This window comes from Poecilia reticulata, chromosome 2 (genome assembly GCF_904066995.2).
Source record: "Poecilia reticulata chromosome 2, P_reticulata-male-v2, whole genome shotgun sequence".
Classification (NCBI taxonomy): Eukaryota; Metazoa; Chordata; class Actinopteri; order Cyprinodontiformes; family Poeciliidae; genus Poecilia; species Poecilia reticulata.
This window is the reverse complement of record NC_088831.1, coordinates 6,574,765-6,588,405: the sequence shown is the minus strand read 5'-3', so window position 1 is coordinate 6,588,405 and position 13,641 is coordinate 6,574,765. Positions and strand designations below refer to the sequence as shown.

Here is a 13,641-nt window from a genome sequence, read left to right as displayed (position 1 = left end):
ACCAAAGTCTGCAATATAGTGATATGACATTCAGGAACGATCTGATTCTTCTGGACGGATCTTAAGGACTCAAGCCTCACTGAGAGCCGTTCATATATATATATATATATATATATATATATATATATATATATATATATATATATATATATATATATATATAACATCAGGAAAAAGGAGCATGAGAAATTGGAGAAATACCAGGGCCTCAGGGAGGAACTGGAAAAGACCTGGAAGGTGAAGACCACAGTGGTGCCTGTGGTCATCGGGGCCCTCGGGGCAGTCACCCCCAAACTGGAGCAGTGGCTCAAACAGATCCCAGGAACAACATCAGACATCTCAGTCCAGAAATGTGCAGTTCTAGGCACAGCCAAGATACTGGAGGAGAACCCTCAAGCTCCCAGGCCTCTGGTAGAGGACCCGAGCTCAGAGGATGAAACAGACCACCCACGGAGGGTTCTGGGTTCGATTCCCGGCCTGGGGTCTTTCTGCATGGAGTTTGCATGTTCTCCCTGTGCATGGTGGGTTTTCTCCGGGTTCTCCGGTTTCCTCCCACAGTCCAAAAACATGACTGTCAGGTTAATTGGCCTCTCCAAATTGCCCCTAAGTGTGAATGTGTGTGTGTGCATGGTTGTGTGTCCTGTGTGTCTCTGTGTTGCCCTGCGACAGACTGGCGACCTGTCCAGGGTGTACCCCGCCTCTCGCCCGAAACGTTGGCTGGAGATGGGCACCAGCACCCCTCCCGACCCCACTGAGGGAAAAAGGGTGCAAGAAAATGGATGGATGGATGGATATATATATATATAGACATTCATTTAATCGCTGAATAAGTAAAAGTTGAACGTATGAACACAGAGCATGCTCATTGCTCATTGATTGATTTCGTCTCCTGTCATGGTGGCAAACATTGCAGTGGGAGGGAGGGTGAAAACAGTCACGGTGCTCATTCTGCTTAGTTACTTGTTGCGCCGTTGGACAGTGTTCATAGTTGAACGTTATTTACCGTTAATTGCATGTTTCAGTTGTGGTTTCTGACATGGGCAATATGGGCAACCGCCCAGGGCGTTATTTTTCTAGGAATAGCAGGAGACCTCTGCGGATTATAGCACAGCGATGAAAGCAAAACAGAATGAAGTGAGTTTTAATTGATACTGGTTAAATATATTTCAGCTCTAAGTATTTAATATCTAGGTGTTTTATGGGAATGTGGATCTTTCAGATCAATCTGAAAACCAATTTTGATAGGTAAACTTAATGTTATTGTGTCATTTAGCGCGGGGCGCTGGTCTTGGGTTCGGTGGTCTTGACTACAACTCTGCTACATGGCTCCTTGGTTGCATGTCCTCCACCCCGCCCACACCGTCTTTACATCCCCTTTCAGTTAGATTTCTTTCTAAATAAATGTGACTAATGAAGTTCATGCTATGTTAGGACAGGAGACAAAATGTTTCCATCCCTGAAATTATGACTCACAGAATCACATATCTAAGTCTAAACTGTTACAGAGAATAAACAAAATAAAAACATGTTTAATCTGTGGTAGTGTTAATTAAAATGGCACATTTCTGATGTATTAAAATTAAATACGATCGGCACACTTAATGATATTAGCGATTAGGTAATGCATTCAGCGAGTACTTTTACTTTTAATACTTAAGTATTTTTAAAAGCCAGGACTTTTTTACTTTTACTTAAGTAAAATGTTAATGTGGTACTTTGACTTTTACTTAAGTACATTTTTGACTGTGTATTTGTACTTTTACTTAAGTAAATTTTTTGAGTACTTTCTCCACCACTGGTGACATTCAATTCAAGCCCAGTGGGTTATGTAACACAAAAGTGATCAGCAGGTTCACCTCTAAACAGCCTCTCAAATGTGACTGAATTACAAGGATTCTGTAGAGTAGAGTGGGCCAAAATTCCTCCACAGTGATTATCACAATAGCTTGAGAGCAACTGTTTCACTTCCTTTATTAGATTTTTAAAACAAGCTGCCTTTTTGATGATAACGTTTCCCTGGCTTTCCAAAACAATCCTCTCAATTCTACTAACGCTAACAGGAGATGTGTTGTTGCGTTAGCATTCATCCTCAGCGCTCTGTCTCTAACGTGCGACCTACATAGCGACGTAAAACTACGCGTTCGTCTTGTTGGGTTGCCCCTGGGTTGCATCATGCATATTGGAAGAGACTTCAATCATGATTTTTTCTTTTTTTTGTCTTTTTTTTGCCGTTATCTCAAACATGCACAGTGTACGGAAATTCTTGCACATCAGATACTACGGCGTGTTTATAAAAGAGGTAGCAACGGTCGCTCAGCATGACTTAGTTTGGAACTGACACTGCAGAACTAATGTTCCCGGTGCAGCTGTCAGATCTCTAAGTCTGACTTAGAGATCTAAGTCAGACTTAGATCTCTAAGTCTCTAAGTCTGACTTAGAGATCCTAAATACAAAACATGAGTGCTGATTTCCTTGTTAACAGATCAGATTGTTAGTGATTTGATCCATGGTGCACTGGTTCCTAACCAATGCTCCAGGAGAATAGGATTAATTTCCCTTTGGCATCGATAAAGTATTTTTGAATTTGAATTTGATACTCAGCTTGATGTAAAGACCATCTTGGTGGTCACTTGATTATACTTTTCCATGACATAAAACAAAGGAACAAAGTTGGATCATAGTTTAACCACTATTTCAAGAAATTGTATGTTGTTCGCATAAAAGCCAAACAGTTGGTGTTCCACTGGCTAGACTTTTTTGTGTGTGTGTGTTATCATTGCAAATCTGGTGTGCCCCATTTTTCAGATGATGGTAAAATAGTTGAAGCATCTTCAGAATCTTAATGTTTTGAAATAACATATTTTCACCATTTTGGTGAATTACAATCAGACTCAGCTTGTGTCAGAGTGCTTTTAAATTCCTCCATAGGTTGCTGGTGTGTTAGGTCTCCAAACCACTCTCCTCTGTTATTTCTCAGAACTTCCTCCTCCTTAGTGGATAAATTTTAGTTTCTACAAAACTAAAATTGGTCTTGGAGATTTTCCTCTCACTACTTACCTCTGGTGTCATTTTAGTTTTGCTTTGATCCCCAAGTTCAGCATTTCAAAAAGTATCATCACCAAAGTATCTTTGTGCCTTTTCTTTCCTTTTTAAAAAAATACTTTTTCCAAAACATATCTCAACACAACTACAAAGGAAAAGCTGCAAAAATGACGATATAGTTTTTTGAGGTATTGCTAACTATGTGCTCATCGTCCAGATTTGATGTGTTTTTTGATCCAAACACAAAGTCAAACTGACACCTAGAATGACATCGTTTGCGTTTTTATCCGGCCAGTATTTGCATCTAAAATATGTAAATCTATATGGTCTCTGGATGCAGATCAAACAAACTTTAGGGATGGTGAAAGTCACAGTGACAAACTTGCATTGTCAAAGTTGGACTTCACCACTTCAGGACTTTATCTCTTAGGTAATCAGCACACCAGCCACTCAATGCAGAGTGAAACCTTTTTTTCTGATTAAACACTTGAAAATGAGAGAGCAGAGATGCACATTACGGAGGAGTCCAAATGAATCGGGGGAGGCAAGAGCCAAATTATCAGCAGCCTTCTCCTCGGGCTTTTGGGAATAAAAAATAAGCCTCACTTATCTACACTGCAAAAACTGAAATCTTAGTAAGATTAAATATCTTAAATTAAGGAGATTTTTCTTGTTTTCTTTCTGACAAGATAATTTTTCTCACCAAGAGGGATTTATGTTAGAATATTTTTCTTATTTTAAGTGTTTTTGTACTTAATTATCTCAGTAAGATATAAAAGCTTAATATTAAGAAAATATTACTTATTATGAGTAAATATGTGCTAGAATCTAGAATATCAATATTTACCAATCAAACTTCAAGTCTAGAACTTATTTTATATAAGTAAAAATTTCTTATTTCAAGCACATAAAGCGAAATCACATACTTAATGAAATGTCTTCAGATAATTAAAACAGACTATGCCCAAATGGAATCCTTTGTGTTTTTGTCAATAAAAAATAATAAAAAAAACCCATGAACTTATACTCTTGTATAAGTTGGCAGAGTGTACTGGAAATTATAATTTAATATTTAAACGGTTGACATTTAACACAACAATTTCAGAGACAATATCAGTTTATATATCAAGATAATTCTTGGCATGTTTCCATCTGCTGTGGACCTTAATCTGATCTTCTTGATGCAAGATGTGGGACCTCTCACTGACATGTCATGACATTTCTATTGATGTGTGATTTGAAATGGCTGGTATTCCACACAATGAGATTAGAATCAACAATATTGATTAGCTGAATGTCATGATAAATATTTTAACTTTTGGTTTATATTTCAAATTCTTACTTTATATGTTATTAATATTAGTTTGAACAATATTTTATTGTTCAAACTAACAATAAGTAGTCCTTGTTTGATTTAATTATGACATAATACAATCCAAATGGGAAAGCGCCCAAAATGGCAGTGAGATAGTATTAATGTTCGATACAACAGATTTTCTTTCCGATCCAATACCGAGTAAAATTTAAGCTGGTATTGGCAATACAGATCCCATACTTTGTGCAAAGACAGTTAATTTGTTTCTTAATTAAATAAAAAAATAAATGTAATCCATATCTTGGCTTCATAAAAAGAACACAATGTACTCTGATGCACTCATTTTAAACTCAGAAGTACATTGAGAACAATCTCGTTTACTATAAACTCTTTTAATTAAGCTGAAATATACAAAACATGTGAAAATCGAGTTGCAAACTAAAAAAAAGAAAATTAGTAAAGTAATAACCCTACTAAACACATCCTTGTTTAATTATTAAAACTACTATAAAATGACAGCTGAAATAGCTCCATGTCACTTCTTTTTATAATCTGTCAACATGTTCATTTCTGAGTGAGTGAGCGTCAGCAGCACGCTGCGCATGGGCATTACGTCCTTACTCATTACATACTTACCAGGCGGAAGAAAAAGTAGTTCCCATTAACAACGTTTCATTTAGGCAAGATCTCAATAATTTAGTTACTTTTTAACTTGCTCTTGTTAATCTACATTATCTCAAATTACTAAAGTGTTGAAAGTATTGATCCTTGGATCTGACAATAGATTTTAAAGAATTAAGTTCTAGTATCGGAAGAATCGATATTTCAGTATCAATCCGCACATCACTAACGGCAACGCCAGAGATCATTTAACTGCCCTGATTAACGGTTAATTCAGTTGTAACAGCCTAACTAAGCTTTTGTCTACTGTACTTTTACAAGATTTTCTTTTGGCAAATTCTCTAATCTCGGTTGGACATGAATGAAGATGGAGGACTTTTTTACGTGTATAGACCCTACAGCTGCTGTACTCGGAGGTAAGTTTAAAGTTGTCTGTCTTTCTAAGATAAGCTAACTGAAGCTAGTTAGCATGTCGTGATATGCCAATTTTAAAGAGCCGCTCTTGTGAATATGAGCTTTGAACAGTTATTAACCACAATAGCTGTGGCTTAATAATAATATCGACACGAGTTCTTGGTAGCTTCCGTTTTTTAACATAGCTAAGGTGGCTTCTCATTCGTAGCTTCTGATTCGGGAAATGGTTAAAGAGCAATTCCGCCTAGTATTTCACTAACTGAGGGTGTTTGATGTGCTGTAATTTAAAAACTTAAATGCAATGAGTCAAAAAGCCTAGGTTAGATATTCCACACTGTTACCAGGATATTTTAAACACTATTTTTGATTGGTGAATTTAAGTAGTCCTTGTTTGATTTAATTAAAATAACTTTCTTGCCATCTTGAATTCATGTAATATTGTAATTGAGCACATAAACTAAAATAAGACTTGTTTTATTTTTCAAGTAAACCAAACTGTTGCCATGGTGAAGCCTATGCCAATCACGTCTCCAATCACGTATTGCACCATCTAAAAGAAACTTTGGGAATTGCAAGTGACGCCGTCCTTCACATTCTTGAGGTAAGAAATTTATGATACTGATTCATCATTACACTGATTAGTCCCTAAAACGTGGTTTGTTTTGTGATTGTTTTTCTGTCTGTGCTTCAATTAGCAGATGACCCAACAACTTCAAACAAGACCACTTTTCAGCTCTGCAGTGATCATGAAACCAACTTTCTACTGGCCATTGGAACCATGTCTGCCCTGATCTTCTGAAAGGAGAACATCACAGCTACTACACCTTTCAGCATGCTTGTCTGTGGCCACTCCTCTCTGTGCTGCTGACAGACGTCTTGAGAACGGCGTCCGTAACTGAGGCAAGACTTCCACATATAGAAGGCTATGGCTTATTGGAAGAAGTTCATTGCGTAGGAAGCTCCTATTGTTGACATCTAATCCCAAGATTTTTTTTTCCTTTGGACAATTTGGTTTGCTTGACTCTTAGGGCGGCAGATGTGTCAGATCGTCATTGTTCTGTCATTTTACAGGATTGTTTCAGAATCAGATGCCCATCCAGACTTTAAATTCTGACCAGTAGTCATGTTTTATTGTGTTTATGTGAAACTTAAACGTAATAAAGATGTTAAAAGTAATTGAACTTATGTCTTCATTTCAGCAAGCCAATAACATCTCTTGTTCCAGTATTCACAGGATAAATTTTTGGATTTTTGTCTTAGCATAAGAACCTTGAGTAAAGCTGTGACAAAATATATATTTTAATCCTATACAACAATAAAAATAAACTAGATTTAGGTATATCACTGCAAAAAGTCCCCTTTCAAAAACAAGAAAAAAAAGTACAAAAATAGGGTACAATTTTCTTAAAATAAGAAAAATTATCTGCCAACAGAACAAGAAAATTTATCTTGTCAAGATTTTCCAAAACAAGAAAAAATATCTAACCAAGATAAACCTACAAATATCTTAAAATTAGTGTATTTGTACTTAAAACAAGCCAATTTTACTAATACAAATAGAATATATGAGATTTATTTTCTTAATACATAGAACATTTTTCTTAAAAGAAGAACATTTTACGCTATTTCAAGAAATTCAGTGTCAAGTAACATTTTCTTTACTTGAGATAATTTTTCTTAAAATAAGATAATATATCTTACTCGTATAAGTAAAATTGGCTTGTTTTAAGTAAAAATACACTAATTTTAAGATATTGTAGGTTTATCTTGGTTAGATATTTTTTCTTATTTTAGAAAATCTTGACAAGATAAATTTTCTTGTTCTGTTGGCAGATAATTTTTCTTATTTTAAGAAAATTATACCCTATTTTTGTACTTTTTTTTCTTGTTTTTGAAAGGGGACTTTTTGCAGTGTACCTGCAGAAAACACCTGCAGTCTGTCCCGAGGGACGATTTCATCCCTCGGGGTGATGCGGGGTTAGCCTGGATAACAGCTTCCTTTCGTTTTCGCTTGCAGCTGACTGCAGATGTGAGGCTCAAACCACATCTACGTCACCAGGAACCGAGGAGGAAAGAAGACGGATTGTGACAATCCAGATACGATTTTAATCAAATGAATTGAATTGAATTAGGAAGACTTATGGGTTTAAATTCCCAAACTGAACTAAATAACTCTTTTTGATAGTTTTTTTAAAAGACATTTTGACACAATTAACTAAATGAGGCTTTTAAAATTGCTCAGGCTGCTAAGTTTATGAAACCGTTGATGAATCTTACTCAGCTTAAGCTTAGCAATTTCTAATAAAGACAAACTGCCACCATCAACAGTGAGCACAGAAGACAGATGTAGGATGTAAATTAATAATTGATAAAACTATTTAACTATAATCAATGCTGAAAAAGCGGGAAGTGATTATTGATTATTCTCTAAGCATAATTCTCACAGATATCCCCACCAGAAATGTTTATCTTGTATATAAATACATAAATAAACATTTCCTTTGGTTTGGATCTCCATTTCAGAACGGAGCGTCTCCATGCTCGTTGGCATGCGCCTTCAGGACCGTGTGGAAAAAACTGTTGCGCAAGACGCTTAAACTGAAACAATGACGGTTTGCGTATTGATTGACGGGAGTCTCTTTACACTAAATGTGGGGTTAATACTCAGAGGGATGAGCTGGGATTTGCAGCGAGAGCAAACCAGGTGAATAGTATTTGGGATGAGAGATGTTTGGCGGTGTTAATGAATGACCCCGAGAAACCTCCCTCATCGTGTTCATTCAAATCTGCTCTGTCGCGCCGATCATTGTTATTTTCGGAACCGAGACTTGGAAATTTAGCTCCGCGGATGTTCTGACCGAAAGGAATCGGTGGAAGATGCAAGTCTGCAGATGTTCGAAGCCGGCGGGAAACGTGCAGCCGACTCTGCGGCGAAGGCTGATTGAAAGTCGATGAAAACCGGAGTCAGGACATCGCCAGATCGGACAGGAAATGATGCAATCTTTGAAAAATGACACACTACAGCGACAGAAGTGGGAACATGCTGCTAATCGGAGCCTGACAGTCAATTTCACTTCCCCACACCCCCTACCTGTCCTGCCCTGACAACCAACCAACCAACCAACCGACCGAACGACTGGCATGTTTGGATGTGGATTAAAAGCGGCGCTGTGTGGAAGCATGACGGACAGTTGACACGTTCAATCATTTCAGCGTACACTTTTGAATAAATTACAAATCTGCATTCATCACCACTATAGATTAAAAGGACGGGAGTGCATTATGCAGGAGCTGAATGTATTCTCACCACCAGATGCTGTCAGGAGACCACACATTTACATAGTAAAAGTGATGACCTGGTTTTTCCACTGAATTTAGTTTTTTTTTTTTTGGAGGTGTTTGGCGGAGGAAGTAAACTTGCTCTCAATTTTAAAAGGTAAGACTTCGATAGAGTCACCAGGCTGCAGAGCCTCAAACGTGTTCTGGTGAGAAAATCTGTTTATTCTGATTCTGAAGGCAAAATTTGAACCAATCATATTTCTCTTGTTGTTTTCTGCCATATCTCAGTGACTGGTCTGTTTGCATGGATTGTGTTGGATCTTATACGTTAGGTTTGTAGTCTACTGAATTTATTATGACTGTGTTGAATATAATTTGAATTTGATGAGACAGACCAGCACTAGTGTGTAATTGTGACAAAGCTGGAAAAGGACACACAATTATTAGCATTCTGAGTATACAGTGAATGCAGCTTGACCTTAGATCCAGACTTTGATTGAGCCATTCTAAATGCTTGGACCTAAGCAGTTCCATGGGTTATGGTTGTTTTCCTGCTGGCCGTTAAGATGCTTCCGCCACCGTGTTCCACCATGTGACAGTTTTCCTCGTTAATCTAACAGCACTTTCATTTTGCTGTCTTGTTCCTCCTCCATGGCTTGTCTTAAGGCTTTTAAATTACACAAGTTTGGACTTTAATTATTAATTAGGCTACCGCCTTTGTTGGCGAAGAGAGTGTGCACAAACAAGGAATTATAATATGCATGAACAATGTTTATTTAAATAAAGATAAGTTGGTATAGTTGGTTACACTGGATTCTCTCTAGAGGTATGCATGCCACACGTTACAGATTTTTATCCGTAAAAACAGCCTTCTTCACTTCTCCACTACTTTATGTTGGTTTATCACATGCAATCACTATGAATTGAGTTGATGTTGGTAGTTTAAATGTTGAAAAATATATGATTACTACTCTCCATTCTATAATTTTTTATCTTTTGTGAAAGTCCTTGTAGATTAGACGGGTCACTTAGCACTTCTTAGCACAAATTTCACAACTTCTTTGCTGCAAGCATAGGAGTCTTCATATTAGCAACCAGACCTACACTAGTTACTTCTTTGGATTATTTTCACCATGATTTATTTCCCAAATCAGCAAGTAATTTTTTATTTTTTTTTTTGCAGAGTTTCATATTTCTACAATAAAACAAATCTGACCAAGAGCAGAAATAAAAGAAGTCCCCTAAAGTGATAAAAGGCGGTTTCGCACTGAAACACAGAGATTGGGGCACTCACGGGTCCCATCGAACCGAGTGGCGATGGTGTCCAGGAAGGTGTTCTGAGGCGCAATCAGACCCCGCATCACCGGCATCCGGGAGCGCGTCGAGCCGCGTCTCTCCCTGCGCTCCGAGCCATGGCTCTCCGCGGCCGTGGTCACGAAGCCCGGCAGGAACCTGGAGGAGTTCCCCGGCGCTCCTCCCAAGCCCTGGAGGAGGGCGCCGAGCCGAGACAGCCGGGACTCCACGGTCCGTGGTTGTTTCCGCCGAGCACCGCGCGGGTGATCCCGGCTCGCAGAGGCGGAGAGATGGAGCCGCTGGAGGCAGGCAAAGGGGGCGAGGACGGAGGGGATGGAGGGATGGAGGGACCGCGGCGAGGATGGTCACATTTACGCACGGATGTGCTGCAATGCCACCCCTCTCACCTCCCCATTTGCCTCTCTCTTCCTCTCCTCCTTTGCAGCTCAAACACTTTCCTCACTCCAAACATTCGCCCTCCGCTGCATGCTGACTGAAAAAGCTTTTCCTTTCTCCTTTTTTTTCTTCTCCCCCTCCCCCATAATTCTCTCTTTGAAATTTAGTCTTTTCCTCACCTCCCATTCTTTAATCTCCTGGTGAATGCTGATGAAAGTTTCATTATTATTATTATTATTATTATTATTATTATTATTATTATTATTATTATTATTATTATTATTATTATTATTATTAATAAAATACTACCATCTCAGTCTGTCGCGTTTCACACTTGAAGCTGCTGAATTTGTCACTTCCAGAACAAAATGAGCAAAATGGCATATTAAAAAGATTCCTCAAGATGAAATCAATTTAACAATTAACGACTGAAATATGTGTAATGTATTAATGTTAAATTTTCACGTGTTTTCAGAGTCACTCCAAGGAGAGCTTCCTGTTTAGGTATCATGATATGGAGACGTTTCCATATTATGCTGTTTGACCTGTTATCTCAGGGATTATGCACCCATGAAAACATATGGGATGGGTGAGAGGAAACAGGTGATCTGAATAAGAATATGCAGCATATCAGGTAAAGAAAAGCTGCAAACAAGTGAGGATGGGACTGAAACGAGATCAACAGTCACTTGGTTCAATCCCACTGTCAGAATTTTATTTTATTTTTTACACAATCACAAGTGGCACATGTGCTGTTAGTTTTTTACAACTTTTTATTTATTTATTTTTTTTTCTAACAAGATTTAGTTCTGAGCTGGCCACGGAAGAGGGTTGATTTTCTGAAAACACAACTTAAGTTGGAAAACTAGCTGGCGACAAGTAACTTCACTGATCAAGATTAATAAAAGTTGTAGCGACTTGTTCTCGTAGCGCATTTATCTTTTCATTTTAAATTCTTGGTAAAAATGTTAAAATATTATTGTCAATAATGTTTACTTTGAGAACACCTGGCAAAACAACAAAAAAAAAACAAGTGCGCCATCTAAATTCTGTGAGGGACTGAACTCACGATATTCATTGTTGAGATTTGTTGACATAGCCACAAGGTTGGTTGTTTCTCTAGGGGAATTTTTATTCCCTGAAATAAATCTTCTGTTTTACGTTTACGCAGGTTGACCAGCTGGTTGATTTTGATGTCGATTCTGAAACTTTCCATTTGCCTTCCATGTGCACCTCGGCGTGAAGCATTCAATTTTCTTTCCTGCTTCTTCCCTCTGCAGTTGACTCGGATGGTAGCACCGCATGTACCCACCTGGTAAGGTTGGGTTCATTGTGCAGCATAATATATAGAGTTTCTGCCAGGCGTTCACATTTTGGCAGAAGTAGCAGATAAGACAGCCGTTCTGCAGGAAACATCGGGACTTCTCGTCTTAATTGCAGACACAACCAGATTTCTATGAGTGTTTTATTGCGACTTGACTCGAAATGGCTGCGAAAAAGACCTTTGATGATAAACTTTGCCAATTCCAATATGCCGCTTGGTGCTCTTCACAAACCACTTCCATGTGGTTTATTGTTGCCAGATTTCCCTGAAAACCATTCAGGGTTGCCGCTCAACGTTTTCCTGCTGCACAACAGAATCCAAATAAACCTCTCCGACGGAGGACTTTAATTAAACACTTTATTAAAGAAGGAAAAATTCAAGTAGGAAACAAACGGACACATTGAGACAGATGCCTTATGAGATGTCATCAGAAGGTTGATTTGGGAGGGTAGATCTTGTCTCGATTGAGTAAAGAAAAAGTAACTTCAGTTCATCCGTACCAACATTGTTTACATTTGCATCTAAAATTTTGCTCATCTTCAAATGAAATGAGACGTTTGGTAATCAGCCTTTTATGACATGAATTCTTCACTTTGACAATAAAATGTATTTAATGTATACATTTTTAACCAAGCAGAGGTAGTGAGGATCCAGATGATATATTTCTTTGCCTATGGATTTTATTTTGAGCAAGACACAGCATTTTCTTTTTGGTTTCAGCTGACAAGATCACTTCTAGTCAGCTGGTCCTACATTTCTCTCACCTACAAGAAAAAATAAAACAAGTTAACAGCACATTTATTTTAAGTTTCAGTGTAAGTACAATAAAACTGACTTATTTCTTTCATCTGAGCCCGTGGCTGTTTTGGACTGACCAGAACTTTCATCCGTTTTCGTAAGAAAAACCCATGTGGGAATCCCCGCTTGACTTAGAACGTCTCTTATATAACAAAAAGCGTCACTTTGTCATCGCTTCAGAGTGTCTGGAACATCAAGGCTCTAAAGTTTTCACACCTGCTGCACTTTAGCTACTTCGGGATTCCCAAATGTCTCTCGGAGAGGAAACCAGCCTAAGTGAACTTCTGTTTCAATCACTTTCAAAGGCAAAAATCGAGTTAAATCTGATGTCACTGACTGCTTTTCTCATTATATGCTGAGATGTAGACACATCGACTCATGCTGTGCCATGAACAAGTATTATCTGCCTTGCAGATTTCTTCTTTTTTGCGCTTTTGTCACACTTGAATGTTCAAAAGAATTTTAATATCCATGTACAGACACAGTCATGTGACAAAGTAAGTTCTTCAAACAAGGCAGATGCTAAGTTGAACCCTCTACACCTGCTACAGACCTGCAGCGGCTGTAAGAATTAAGACAAAGCACCTTAGAGGATGATGGACGTCTTGCGGGGCAGAGGTGACTTCCTCATGAAGGACAGGCCTATCAAATGGGGGGTAGAAGATGGAAACCGGGCTCGGGGTCCTGGGTGAGGTGGTGTGAAGATGCAGCGGTGAGGAAAATTGGCTGCTGGTAGGTTAAAATAAAAATAGATTTGCTCAAGAGATTCTCGCTATTTTGCTCCTCTTCATGGAACCTTCAGCCCATAAGTTGTATTGGCAAGGATGTACTGCCATCTGCAGGGAATAACGCACAATTGAAACGAATGTAGAGGTGGAGAGCTCAATATATGGCAAGCCTTTTAAATATTCATTCCATACTCACTACCAAAAGTGATGTCTAACTATTAAATCACTACATTTAACTAACAGGACCAAGCAAGTGGAAGATTGTCTTGTATTAGTTAAGTATTTGGGTTAAAAAGCCGAACATGTAAGCTGTTCTACCCAAATCCGGTCAACTACAAACATAAAGTCAACTTAAAAACTATCAGCTACTTTGCGTTGATATATTACATAAGATCTGAATAAAGTATGCTTGAGGTTGATAGCGTGTAAAC

At 38.2% G+C, this 13,641-nt stretch overlaps 1 protein-coding gene and 1 long non-coding RNA gene across 3 annotated transcripts in view; one reads left to right on the top strand and one right to left on the bottom strand.

Moving 5' to 3' along the window:
• LOC103474998 (voltage-gated delayed rectifier potassium channel KCNH8-like) overlaps positions 1–10,516 on the bottom strand; it is a 39,417-nt gene extending 28,901 nt beyond the window's left edge. The window contains exon 1 of the mRNA XM_008426351.3: positions 9,966–10,516. Coding sequence (XP_008424573.2) covers positions 9,966–10,041 — 76 coding nt within the window. The 5' untranslated portion in view covers positions 10,042–10,516. The remainder of the gene's footprint in view (positions 1–9,965) is intronic.
• LOC145555051 (uncharacterized) lies at positions 5,053–6,568 on the top strand. 2 transcript variants are annotated; one of them, XR_014091116.1, is made up of 3 exons: positions 5,053–5,394; positions 5,879–5,993; positions 6,088–6,568. It is a non-coding gene; the product is annotated as an uncharacterized LOC145555051 (long non-coding RNA). The 2 variants fall into 2 exon arrangements; XR_014091115.1 differs by having other exon boundaries at positions 5,053–5,993.
• Positions 10,517–13,641: the final 3,125 nt, after the last annotated feature.